The sequence below is a fragment of the Poecilia formosa genome, unplaced genomic scaffold (genome assembly GCF_000485575.1).
Source record: "Poecilia formosa unplaced genomic scaffold, Poecilia_formosa-5.1.2 Scaffold160, whole genome shotgun sequence".
NCBI classification, from domain to species: Eukaryota; Metazoa; Chordata; class Actinopteri; order Cyprinodontiformes; family Poeciliidae; genus Poecilia; species Poecilia formosa.
In genome coordinates, this window is record NW_006800099.1 from 716,448 (window position 1) to 730,113 (window position 13,666).

At 40.3% G+C, this 13,666-nt stretch overlaps 2 protein-coding genes across 16 annotated transcripts in view; both read right to left on the reverse strand.

The window, feature by feature from the left end:
- tnika (TRAF2 and NCK interacting kinase a) overlaps positions 1–1,915 on the reverse strand; it is a 65,568-nt gene extending 63,653 nt beyond the window's left edge. For 3 of the 15 annotated variants that reach the window (XM_016677700.1, XM_016677699.1, XM_016677697.1), the window contains exon 1: positions 1,484–1,906. In XM_016677700.1, coding sequence (XP_016533186.1) covers positions 1,484–1,540 — 57 coding nt within the window. In that variant the 5' untranslated portion in view covers positions 1,541–1,906. Of the gene's footprint in view, positions 1–1,483 lie in introns of all 15 variants that reach the window. The other 12 variants (XM_016677695.1, XM_016677690.1, XM_016677698.1 and 9 more) reach the window with 8 other exon arrangements.
- A 4,228-nt stretch (positions 1,916–6,143) lies between these two features.
- The window catches only part of pld1a (phospholipase D1a), a 34,379-nt gene continuing 26,856 nt past the window's right edge, over positions 6,144–13,666 (reverse strand). The window contains exons 20-26 of the mRNA XM_007564506.2: positions 12,586–12,674; positions 12,291–12,404; positions 12,088–12,137; positions 11,858–11,992; positions 9,569–9,722; positions 8,375–8,492; positions 6,144–8,140 (exon numbers count right to left, since the gene is read on the reverse strand). Coding sequence (XP_007564568.1) covers positions 7,916–8,140; positions 8,375–8,492; positions 9,569–9,722; positions 11,858–11,992; positions 12,088–12,137; positions 12,291–12,404; positions 12,586–12,674 — 885 coding nt within the window. The 3' untranslated portion in view covers positions 6,144–7,915. The remainder of the gene's footprint in view (positions 8,141–8,374; positions 8,493–9,568; positions 9,723–11,857; positions 11,993–12,087; positions 12,138–12,290; positions 12,405–12,585; positions 12,675–13,666) is intronic.

Consider the following 13,666-nt stretch of genomic DNA (forward strand, 5'->3'; position numbering starts at 1 on the left):
CACTCACTTGTCATGCAGAAGCATTGCAAAGCATGTCTAGAAGAAGACAATACATTCCCCCAATGAACTCTCGTGGACAATTTGTAGTTTTTGTATAATCTTGCAAAATGATCGTCTCCATGTTGCAGTTTGTGCATGTGTGTCCTTGGAGCTTGCCCCAGGCCTACCAAGTGAGCCAGTCTAGCATTATATTATGCCTTTAAAACACAGGCGTCAAACTCCAGCCCTCAAGGGCCGCTCCCCTGCAACTTTTAGATGTGCCTCTGCTGCACCACACCTGAATAGAGCAATTAGGTCATTAGCAAGGCTCTGGAGAACTGATCTCCACAAGGAGGAGGTAATTAAGCCAATTCATTCCAGTATTTTGTACCTGTAGCACATCTAAAACCTGCAGGACAAGTGGCACCTTGAGGACTGGAGTTTGACACCCCTGTTTTAAAAGAACGAGACATGCATGCAGTGAGACCCGGTGCGTGGACACTTCCCCAACATTTTTATTTTTGTTGACCGGCTCGGGAAGAGAGGTGAAGCGGCTGATAGACAGATTATTGCGAAAGCTACTAACATCAAGCCCAACTGAGGCTGACTGAAATAAAAATAAGAGCAGAACTACTAGCAAAAGGGGAACAACAGAGTGCAGGTGCAAGAACTCATCCGCTCTTCTGAAATAATAAAGACACAGGAGGAGGCAGGTACTTACAGCATTTCCAATAATGGCATAAAAATGGCCATACAGGCGCAATTGAGCGCATGGGAAACCAGGTTACTGCATGCAGACTCTAACTGCTCTGTGAGAGAAGGCGGTAGAGAGATGTGGTTTTGTTTCTCAGAGCTCCTATTTGCAGCCTCCTTTTTCTTTTGCTACCGACACATTAGATAAGTGCAAAAAAAACCTCCAAAAACGGAATCCTTTTACATCACACAAATGCACAGCTTTCACTAAGAGGTTATAGTAACCACAGGTAGGCTGGAGGAGCACCCTCACAAAAAACACTAAAAATCTACATTTAAAAAAAATGCAACTGGGGCAAAACTAATGCATTTTTTATAAAATAAATTAAAAAAAAAACTTGATGAGAATCAGCAGGGAGTGGTAGAAATGGTTTATATTTATCGAAAACATTTAGGCTGGTGGACCTATAATGCACAAAATCCAGGTCAGCAAAAATCACAGCTCCTCAATCCCACATCATGTTTGTCCTGTAACGACGAGATGTTAAACCAGGTGTCATGTGTGTTAAGTCTATTTATAAAAATCATCTTTAATATGTGAGGTTTGTGGCAAAGCAATGCCTATAACCTCCCCCCAATACACACACACATACACACGCACGCAAACACACACACATATCCGCCTCAAGCAGCCCTTTGCTCTGCTCTGCTGCCGGCTGCTATCATTGAGGCTGCACGGTCAGGTGCAAGAAATGAAAGAGCCATTTCTCAGATGTTTCCACACAAGAGAATTTTGCGGATGTCGTCTCACCTTCAAAGCCGACAGGTCGATTTCAAACTGGCTCTGAGCTGGAGAGTCACACGCCATGATGGAGAACAACAAAAAGAAGCCACTCTTAGTTTGCCAAATATCCGAGAACGGCCTCTGCTGTCACGACCGAGCGTGTGGTCCTCCTCTCTGGGCTCCCCTCCTCTCTACGGTGAGCTCTCTCTTGCTGGACCAAGAGAATAACGCTGGTTGCCTCTCGCTCTGCCCAGCCGTGCTTTGGTTCGGGAGCGCACGGCTAAAGCGCAAAGGCGCGGAATACGGAGGGCGAGAACAGCTCCATGTCCGCCGGGATGTAAAGAAGTACACTGAGTAAGGTGAAGCGCTGCGGAGGATGGATCGCTGCTGTTGCTGCTGCTGCTGCTGTGACAGCCAGGCGGTATGCAAGGGTAGACGGGAGGAGAGCGCACTGCCTCCTCGGGAAACCACGCCTGTCACCGGGCGGGGTTTGGTTTTGCTCAGGCTGTAAGCGCTCTCAAACTTTTGTTTTTTCCCCCTAATCTTTTCCTCCAAGCTTTCTGTCTAATAACATTTTCTTTTCTTTTTTTTTTTTTTTAATTCGTGATCAATGTGTCGCGTTGTCTCCAGTGGCGGCTCTCACATGAATAGCGTCCGGGCAATATGGAAAGCCATAAGGGTCAAAAATATTCTCACTAGGGGAAGTTATTACTAGGATTTTATGCAAAAACCATGTATTAATTCTGTAAAATAAAAATGAATGAAACTCCGTAAGGCTTGAATTCCGCAAAAAGAAAAGAGAAAAGATTTCCAACCTTCAAATTAAACAATCTAAAATTCACCAATCTGTACTGATTTAGTTTAATGTTTGTATTAAAAAGCAAAAGCAACATTATTGTCATGTCTTTCTACCCTGCTATATAATGAAACGCATATGAACTATCAATCCGAATTCTCACACTATTCCCTTTTTTAACAAAAGGACATATTTCTCCATTCTTTAGGTTGATTGTTTTCTATGTTGTTGATCAGGGGCAAAAATGTCTATAGTCGGCCACAAGAAAAAAAAAAAACAAGGTCGCTTTTTGAAAACTGGCTATTTAGCCAAGTATAATGAAAGTAGAAATCAGAAATGGGTAAAAAAAAAAAAATCAGCTTTGTGTAAAAGTCACTGAATTGTCCTAGTTTCTATGAAATTAAAATAAGATGTGGTTAATAAAAGAGGAATCCTTTGTGCTGTATATTTCTTCTTAAAATTTTTTCATCTTAATGATTTGTTAATTTGTCAATGAAAATGTTGCCCTCAAAAAAAGTAAACAAGTGTTGCAATTTTTTTTCTAAGAATCACAGCAAATAACCCTCTAAGAATTTAGATTTTGTGGATCTTGTTACTATTACATTATCTTTGTTTGCTGTCATTGAAACTCCATATAATCAACTGACCCAAGATAAGAAATAGTTAGATTTAGCTTATTTTTCTGCAGTGTTTAAAATACATCCTACAAGGCAAGTCCAAGGCTACACACCAACCTTACATTACAACGTCACAACGTTGCAAAATTTAGTTAGAAATCAGATGCTGTGGTCCTGAAGAGCCAAAGTAGGCATGTGATTTGATCCCTCTTAATCAGCGACTGGTTAAAGTGTTTCGGCAACTTCTGTGAGTTGTTTTCCTCCTGAAAGAATCTGACGTGCACCGTTTCCAAAGTTCACCTGGTGAATGGATGTGGAACGCGTGTCCTCTGTGATCATCCTAACTGGAACACCTGGTTAAAACGTGTTTTCTTAAAACTCACACTTTTCCTTGCACTCGTGCTCTTGGAATGGCCTCTGAGAACAATATCAATTGAAAGGGTTTATGTTTTAATGGGTTCTTTTTGGTACTTTTACGACTTCTTAGATAAGTCTTCAACGTGTCCTTAGATAAATTATACTGGACTCCAGCCACTCTAGTGTTCTTTGTTTGGGGATAAGTGACACTCCCTGTAGTTCACTGGAATCCCAAAGCCTTAGAAATGACTTTGTAATCCTTTCCATTGTTATTAATGTCAATGAATTCGACACCTTTCTTGAATTTCTTTAGTACATGTTGCTTTTTAAAAAAATCCTCCGGCCTACTTAATGTTGTGAAACAGTTTCCATTTCAGTGATTCCTTGATTCCACACCTCTTGGCCTCCGGTGGCCAGTGTGGGTAATTACAGATAATTCATGATTTAAGAAGAAGACGATTACTTTTTCATAGTTTGCTTGATGAAGTGAAACATTTATGCATGGTTTAAGAGAAAAAAAAACTGAAGAAATGTGTATGGAGTCAAATACTTTTATCCCAGAACTGTGTTTATTTAGGGAACCTTGCCTACTTGGATACTTAACCTGGCATTTATTTGTGCATGGCATTGAACCAGTGAAACTGACTAATGAGTTAGACAAGGTCAAGATAAAGATGCGCTTGAAATAATTCTTCTAGAGCTTTAATTCATTTCTGAAAGATATGTTAAGAAAGAAATCAACAGCAGGAAGATCACGGGCCACAATCTACCAGTACTTTCTTTAAATGTAGGTGCTGGTTGTTGCTAATAAAAATAATCAACACTTATCAGTTCTACGTCACTCAGCACTTCATCACATCAAAACCAGCGACTGACAACACCACGCAAAGGAAACAGGTCAACAGTTAAATTTGCAATTTTAAGAATTCATAATTTTCCTCCTCCGGGAGAAGGAAGCTTAGTTTAATTTTCCGGGGTGGAAACCACCTTCAGACATTTTTCCATTCCTGCTTCACTTCTCTTTAGTCACATTTCCTTTTCCAGCTTTTGCCTGATGTCTCACTTTGTTCTCCAAAGGTGGAAAGTTAAGACGGCAAAACCGAAAATTTCTAGAATTTTTTTAAAAAATTTTTTTATTTCATGAGATGGAAATAAGTTTTGTAGAAATTCAGTTTCTTATTTCTTGGAAAGGAAAAAGAGCCTGTCGTGCCAGTGTCAGTATCCGATGAAACATTAGGTACCAAGCCCTGAAATTGGTTCAGTTCAGGTTTTTCTACTTCCAAGTCCTGAATTTCTGCTGCTTTCCTGGACTTAAAAGGTTTTGTTTATTGTTTTAATTTTTTTTTTTTTTTATTTGTACTTAAATACTTTCATTACAGTAAAAAATGTGCAACTGAATTTTGTTTACTTTATTTGTAAATAAAAAAGATATTCAGTGGTTTCCATGAGTACTTACACGCTTTAATGTTTTTCACATTGTGTCACACTGCAACCATAAACTTTTATTAATTGGATTCTACATGATAGCCCAACAGAAAGTATTTCATTGCTGTAAAGCAGAAAGAAAGAAATTCAGGTTCTCAAAACTTTTTCTATTACAAATCTGAAAGGTGCGGCGTACTTACTCACCTCTTTTTTTTCTCCCACGCCCTTAAAGCAATTCAGCGCAACTTGATACAGTGAATAAAACAAACACAGGACAGTCATACATTACTTACCTGTTTTAATATTGTTCAATGAAAAATTGTAAAGACAAGGTAAATATGTGCTTCTCGTTTCACCTTGCACAGCTTGATTTTCACTGATGGGTGGCTGTTGTGATGCATTTTGATTTTTCTATGCACCGAAAGCTTTAAGCACATTTTAAATGCGAGGTAAGCATGACCTCTTAAAGGGCGGGCTATAATGTACTTTTCAGACACATAGTGCCATTTGATAACAAAATAATTATGTCACCTTCAGTTGTTATGAAAATGCTGTATCAAAAACAACTTAGGAGAAATCTGGCGTCGCATCACAGCCACATCAGACACCTTGAAATTGGGCCTCTGTCTCTTTAAGAAGCTGCTACTCGTTTCAGACACGCCCACTTCAGATCCTTCTTAATGTCATCCAATGCCGTTTGTAATCATCCTCAGGAGCATTGTAGTTCATATGATAAGCTCAGTAGAACTTGAAAAAATAAATGGAGGTTGAGGAAAATGTAGCAAGTGGAACTGTGTAGGTTACGCTATGCTGCTGCCATGGTTACAGGGCTATTATGCAGGATGACAAGTTTGTCACGAACAATAGGTGAAGATCTAACCTCACCTGAGTGCATGCAGGCTTTGTTCTGATTCCTGTCCTGACTTGAGAGTCACCAGGAGTTCAGTTGAAATGACTGCACTACACATCGGCAGCAGAATCTCTTTTTTGTTTGTTGTTTTTTGTCAGTCTTCCAGACCAACGGAAGCAACCCTTTTCTTTTTCTCTCATCCATCTCATAAAAAAACAAACAGTGACTCACTAAGACAAGAAAGTCTTTAAAGATTTGGAGTTGAGGAAGAACTCAGAAACCGTCATTGTTCTGGAGAAGAAAGCTGAGCTCAAACAAAGCTGGTGGGCAAAGTGTCAGGATTTCACCTGGAATTCCACAGAACTCCAGTCCACCCTACAAATTACTCACCGATTCATTACTGACGTGTTGGCTTTTGGATTCCTGCTTATCGCCATAAGCATAGCAACTTCACACAAGTAGAACAAAAATTTAATTAAAACAATTAAAAGTGTTTTTCCTTTGGGGAACTGCTAATCTGCCAATTCATCATCTCTTTCAAACTTTTTAATGAAACCTCTACAGCAGTTCTGTGGAGTTTCCACACAAACTCTTCAAACATCTGAGAAAAACCATAAGCCAGATCAAACATCAAAATGCTTAAAATGACATTTTTGTTATGAACACAATCACAATTAAAAAAAAAAGTCTATGCTGGGCACACAGATCGAGACGTTACGACGTTTACTTTTTGCGGGTCGAAAGAAGCCAGACTTTAATGTGTCACAATGCGTTAAATTAAAAACCAAAAATTAGAACGACTTCAGATTGTACAGACAAGAGAACAAGGAGTTAGACAGCTGCACGACAGTACAGTTAAGTTACAAATAAACAACCGTTATAACCACGATATTCACTAAACATAAAGTGTTAAATGCTTCACAATTCATAAATAATGCACTGACAAATACAGAAACTCAAAAACATACATTTCTGAGCAGATTCTCCTAAATAACACCTCTTGGTCCCGACTGAGTGCTTATTCACAAGAGTCCATAAGATGTTTTCTCACCCTGCTGCTTTCAGGCCAGGCTGGATGATTCAAAAGCTGGGTGTGGCAAAAACAACATTAAGATACGCAGTCCCAAATAAAATGGGTCATCTAGCGTTTTTTTCTTTCTTTTTTTTTCCATTCGTTTCAACTGACAACTCTGTCAGTCTCTCATTTCTCCCGCTCCTCCGAGAATCTTCAGTCAAACGGTTCCTACATTTAGAATAAGCTGCAGCTCTGCATCTCTGGAAACTGCGCTCCGCTTTTCACATTCGGGGGGGAAAGATAGCGATCGATCAAGGCGGAATGTAATGGATATATTTCGACGGCGGACACGTAAGCTCACGTGCGCGCGCGTCGACGAAACGAGCGTGTCATAAATCAGACAATCTGGAGAAGCCGGTTCCGTGTGCACGCTATTTGGGATCAGGAATTCTGAGATTTTTACATGACGGTTTTGTTTCAGCTAAAACTGCCTTAAAAGTTGGATTTGAAACAGATTTGAACTTTAATTTAGACTCAGACAAACTAAGCGAAACAACCTAATAAAATATCCCAGCTGTTGGGTTTGCAGTCTGTATTTTAAGAAGCTAGCACCACCAGCTGGACAAAAGGGGGAAAAAAATGATTTGCTCAAATGTGCAGGATGATTGTCTGTTACATCCCATCTTTGATTTCATTATTCCAAATTTTTGAATTGAAAAAAATAAATAAATAAATAAAACAAAGATACGCAACCCCGGATACAAATCTGTCCCGACAAACGTCTCTGAGACGTTCAGAACGGCCTTGTGGTCCGTAGATGCAGGAACGGCAGACGTGCGCGCCCGACACGATTTGTTGGGCAGCAAATCCTTCATCGACGTCGAGGGAGAACAGGAAGCATATTCTGGATTTCCGACTTAAAAACCCCACGCCTCAATAGTTTAGGAAGTCAGGTTAAAAAGGTGCGCAGAGGTAAAAAAACAGCAATTATAGCACTAACATCTCACAAACTCGGTGAATTATGTGCATTGTTGTCAACAGAGAGGTGAGCGTCTCGATGGCACCGCCAAACTGTTTTCACGATGGACCCTGTGAAATATCTGCTGTGAGCAGTTCAAAGTCCCAGCATCTCAAACTGCCAACAATTTCCCTCACTTTGAAAAGATCCTGTTATGATTATAGTCCCATTTGTTGTTCATACTGCACATCCAACAAGGTTCAGCTGACTTGCGGTCCATTTACATAGTTTAGTGTTTTCAGGTATCCACAGGTTTGAGAGGTTCCAGGTTCCTGGGGGTCAAATGAAGCTAAAAAGACTCCTGGAAATCTGACTCTCGTGTCTGGATGAGGGATGAAGCACAGACCCTGTGGCTAAGGTCCAGTACTGGTCATCGTCCCCTTATGTCCAGATCTCGGTCGGGACCATGGCTTCTTTCGATCCGACTGAGGGCATCAGGTTATGCTCGGACAAGAAATCCAGGGGAAACTGGACCAAAAAGCCCCGGATTTTGCGCAGCTCCTCCTGAGCGCGAGCTTTCTCGGTCTGAGCCAAACCCGGCTTGGACTGGAACTGCTCCAGCTCCGACATGTTCCTCACCAGGGACGAGGGAAGGCAGCGGAAGACCTGCAACGAAACGAAGAGAAGACAAATCAGTTTCACAGCCTCACCTCTCTCTGGTTCTTGGGGCTCTTTTTTCACCATGTCCAGAACTTTGTCCGAATGTGAAAAATGATAGAGATTTGTTTCTAAACGCCTATCTAAGGTGAAAACCAAAACTTTAAAGTTTGCAGAGTTTTTTTGTTTTTTTTTCTCAAACAGATGAAGCTGTCAAGAAGCAGGATCTTATCTTTGCTCTACCTTCTCATAGATGGTAGCGTTCCGGCCAGCCGTGGTCATCCACACCTCCTTGTAGAAACGATCGCTGACGGGGTCGGAGAGGTCGATGCTCGTGTCCGTGTGGCCTCCCAGGATTGTCCTGCTCAGGAGGAGATAACAGTAAACACACATAAAGGAAATATGTTGGGTTTTTTTATATATGTATATATATAATTTACTAGTTACTCGGTGATCTCAATAACAACCCTATTGATAATCACAAAAACATAAATTACAGACGCTGGGGGCACATTGGCAGCTGTCGACAGCACAGATTATACACAAAATTTGATTTTTGAGGCATTTGAAAAACTATAATTATTAGCTCGACAACCTCCTGCATTCGCACGAGCACCAGAAAACATCATCAGCTCAGAGCTGCTGTTCTGTTTGTACAGTTAAAGCAAATCGTGTGCGCAAATATCAGTAATGAGCGAAAAACGTTAGTGTTCTCTGGCGCATACCTGCCTGGTAGCTCTCTGGGAAATCTGCTAAAAATGATCCGGCGCATTAAACACAGAGAAGAGAACAAAGAAAAGCAGAATAAAAAATGTCTTCGTGCCGGTCTTTTCAGAGACGGATTAAGGTGATCTTCTAGGTCCTCGGGTGGATTTAAGCCGATAATGAATGACATGATCTGTAAATTGTTGTCTTATTTGGTATTCATACACATGCTAAAACTCCTCCTTCGTTCCCTCCCTTCCTCCTTACAGGTGTAAAATTTTCACAGAAATTCTTCGAAATAGCAGGCAAGTTGGGTCACGCCTCGTTTTTTTTTGTTGTTTTTTTTCCCTTGGAGGGAATGATGCAACAGAAAGGATATTTTGAAGTTGATGTTAGTCGGCGTGGTTCATCTAAATACTTAACCGCCTAAGGTTTTCCCACTAAATGATATTTTTCTTCATACGTGTGTAAGACACAAGAACAGGCACGGAACATTTCGGAAATCGTTAATTTAGCTTTTTTTATTTATTGTTATTAGTAGTCAAAGTTTTGTAGCTATTTTGATTTGTAAACCCTTCCTCTCTTTTGAACAGATGCTGCTTCTAAAATTCCAAAAGGAAATCCTCTAAATATCACTGTGATTGTATGAACATGAAATGTAAATGACCTAATGGCGTTTTTTTTTGTTTGTTTTTTTCCTTTCTAACACAGGTGTCTATTTTCAACGAGCACCTGAAACATTCAAGGCGCAGCTCGAGTGCGTAGGGTCCAGCTTGATACTCCTGCCCGTCCATCACCGAGGACACTTTCTCAGAGTCCTCAACAATCACTGCCACCTCACTGTCACGCTTTCCCAGCATGCTCCGGTCATTGATGTTCGCAGAGCCTACAAAGAAAGAACAAAGAAAAAGGCTTAAAGTAACTCAATTCGAAGTATTCAATTATATTTTTAAAACCCTTCAGGGGTAATCTTAATGTGGTTGTTGAGGAATAGATTTTGGATTTGATATGCATGGTTACTGTCACAGTGCAAAATGATCTCTACCGAAACCTCCATGCACAGAAACCTCCTACATTAATTTATATAAAAATATCAGATTTTTCGGCCTTTAAAAGGATTAAAACTTAAAGATCTTGCACGTCGGTCATACTGCACGTTTTTTTAAAGCGGAAAAGAAAACACTTCTCTGAAAGAAAAAGACTTTTGAGACAACTCAAAATGGAACATGAAATTCCTTACGCTATGTAACGAGCCATAACGCCCTCTGTCAATCCGTCACAGTAGTTTTATTAAAAAACAAAAAAAACAAAACAAACAAAAACATGTCTGACAGGTATTTGTCAAGAGATATGCAGGTTTCTCTTGGTACGCCTTCTGGTGAGCAGTTTCGCGTGAAACATGTTCAAACTCTGCGGAATAAAAACGGTTGAAGAAGCTGGTGAAGAAGCTTTGCCCTCCAATGTGTCCCTGGTTTATAAAAAAAAAAAACCCAGCCGAACCTGAGGGAAATGACAACACGGTTTGTGCCATGCCTACAACGGATGACCAAGACCACCAAGACCAGTGCCGCTGATGCCTTTCTTGAACCCAAAGTTTCTTGTTTAAGTAATTTCTGTTGTTTTTCTCAAATGAAAACTGCACCAACACAATTTTATCTGCTGCAGCAGGACGTCGCTGTTTGACTCAGAGAGTGAAACAAACGGGGTCTCAGGTACGTTGCACTCCTTCCGTCCGACATGTGCAGCATTAGTTGAAAGTATGAGCCACGTCTAAGAGGTCGTTTGGGAAAACTATCTGCAGAATGACTTGTAGAGCTTGAGCGGTGTGACAGACTGTTCCCTATAAACACTATTTCGACAGCTACATCTGAAAACGTGGACCGACTGCTCATACGCAGACTTTACAGGGCGTCCTTTGTGTTGTGTGCACCGTCTCATCCTTCACTGGCAACTTTGCGCTGTGTCCTCACCTGCCCTTCTGTTCACTTTTTATTCATTTGTTTTTCACAATTTTCTGAACTTTAAAACTTTAAAATGACTAGGCATATTTTCAGACGAGCACAAACGCAACTAGAACAGGAAAAACGGTACAAGCAGTGACCACATATGAGAGATGAGTTAAAGAAAGTCACAGCCATAACTTGCTGTGCATTATCGTCGTTAAATGAATTAAGAACTGCTGTCATTTTAAATTCTATTCAAACAGCTAAGAGGAAACTCAAGGAAGGAAAGACTTAAAAACTTGGATTTGTGTGCAAACTTCTTGTCTTTTTTCTTTTTTTTTTTTACATTTTTTTTAGACAGAAATCAAGAGTCGGTTAACATGGTTTCTTCCAGCTGAAACCAAACCAGGGCAATTGTTGCAGTTTTGTGGGGAAAAAAAAAATCCATGTTAAGAGAAGTTTTATCTTGACAGTTTCTTTAATTCTGTTTTGATTGTAAAAATAAAAAATGAAAAAAATTATTTATGCCCTTTACTTAATTTAGAAAACCTAAATTAAGTGAAATCTAATGCAATAATATTGTGAAAACATGTCCAAAATAGCTTCATAGGGTGCTTGACTTGAAACTGAAAAAAAATATATTCTAAACTTACTGAGATCTCAGGTGGCGTTGAGGTGGCCTCGATCAAGTGTGAAAGGAATTAACGTAAAGTGAGGAAAAGCAACTACAATAAACTTTACAAATACTTAACGGCTGACCTCAAGGCAAACAAACAACAACAAAAAAAAGATTTATTTTAGAAGTTGTGAAGTTGCCTCAACATGTAGACCTGATGTCATGTGCTTTCTTCACCAGCAGATGGCATACTAGAGCTGTGCAACTTTGATCACATCTTCCCGCAGTGTTGCTTTGCACATTAGTTTGGTCTGCACGTGGTGAAATGGAGCCAGAGATTGAGCTTTCTCACACTTTCTTAGTGGGGAAAAAAAAAAAAAAAGTTGATGTCTTCAAATAGCAGCTGATGAGAACGGCACCGGAAGGAAGACCGACAGAAGGCGAAAGTGGAGACAGACTAACCAATGATGACCGTGTTGTCGTCAGCGATGAGCATCTTGCTGTGGACATAGATGAGCTCCGTGACGAGGCGCCCCTCCAGCTCGGCGTGAGTCCGCAGACCGGCGAAGGAGATGTAGTTCATCCACTGGTCGTCCACTGGGGGACAGAAAAGGGCGAGACGAGGTTAGAAAACAGCCACTTCTCACTTTTCAACTGAACGTATCAAGATATCGCAGTAGTACTTCACTTACTCTCCTTCTTCAACTGGGAGATGATGGAGTATTCTCCTCTTATCATTGTTCTAAGTAAAGACAAAACAAACAACATTGATCAAATACGTCCAGAAATAAGACCAAGGATGTGACGCTACTTCGCTGTCTGCTTTTTCATTTTCCTTCCTCTTTTCATTTTAAGTACCTCCACTAATTCTATTAATGGATGTTTGGCTGTATACCTGTAGTTAAAGTGCATCACAGCCTGGATGGCGTTCCCTCCACCTGTAGTGATGTCACCCTCGAAGCCCGGAAGCAGAGGAGTGACCACGTACACGCGGTACTTCTTACCCTCTCTGAAAAGCAAGCAATCAGTTGCGACCATTTGTTGGATGCACGCTAAGAAGCTCGTGTCGGTTTGTAGTTACAAAAACTAAGGAAATGTGAAAAAGAGATATTTGCAAGATAAAAGCCCTCTTTTTTTTTCTTTTTTTTTAGCATTGCTTCAACTTGCTGCACAACAGAAAAGGGAAGTACTTGTGTGCCCTGATGATCCTTTCGATGATGGCGTCTCCGATCTTGTTGTAGACCGTTCTGTTGTCTGCACAGCTGATGAAAAACTGATTCTGTGGTTGGAAAATTAAAAACAAAACGATGAGACGTGTATCATCTCAACTTAATTCCATAAATGATTTCACTGCGCAAAGATACAAAACACTCCCAGTTACTTCTAACCGAAGCCACCAGATTACTGACAAAGCTGAACCCTAGAGAGCTTTAGCGTCTCTAATTTTACTAAAAGTATAAATTAGGCAAACTCTTTAATGGCGCATCGTCTTTTTCAGTTACAATAACATAAAACTGTGTTGGAAAGTTCAAGAACAGGTTTTGTCACGTCTAATCCTGACAAGCACATCCAGGTGATCTAAAAATGATCACCATCTGATGCCTTGACTTTTATTTATTTTGGTCCAATCGATTAAAAAAAGCCGCCCATCTTCTCAAATAATCTGGGTTATCTAAAAATCTGGAACATCTTTTTCCCAGGTGTTCCAGCAGAAAGAACCCAAGCATTCATGGGTTCTTTCTGGCTTCCTCCCACAGACTCAAAACATTGCTGTCAGGTTAATTGATGTCTCCTTATTTAAGAGTGTCTTCATGCATTGTTTGCCCTGTGTTGCCCAGTGATGGACTGGTGACCTGTATAGAGCCTTTCTCTTAGTGGTAGGCGTCACCACATCCCACAACACTGCGAGGATAAGTGCGTATAGACGATGGAGGGATGGATGATGTGAAATGTTTTGTGTAAAAATTAAGATTTTTGAGCTTTGCTCGCTTTTTTTTGTTTGTTTTTTTTTGTTTTTATAAACACAGTGCTATAATTCTGAAAACAAATATACATGGTATCAATGAGATATCAAACTGGAGGCAAGAAATTCTGATTGGGGAAAGGCAACGTGTAATACTGGGTCAAGCAGCTTAAAACATAATGGTTTGCTTGTCATTTCTGAATCTTATATTCTGAGCCACAGGGACTGCCACCATCATGCACTAGTACAAGACTTGGCATTCTTTATGTGTTTTTTTTGTAATGTGGAAATGACTTCGTTGCACTCCT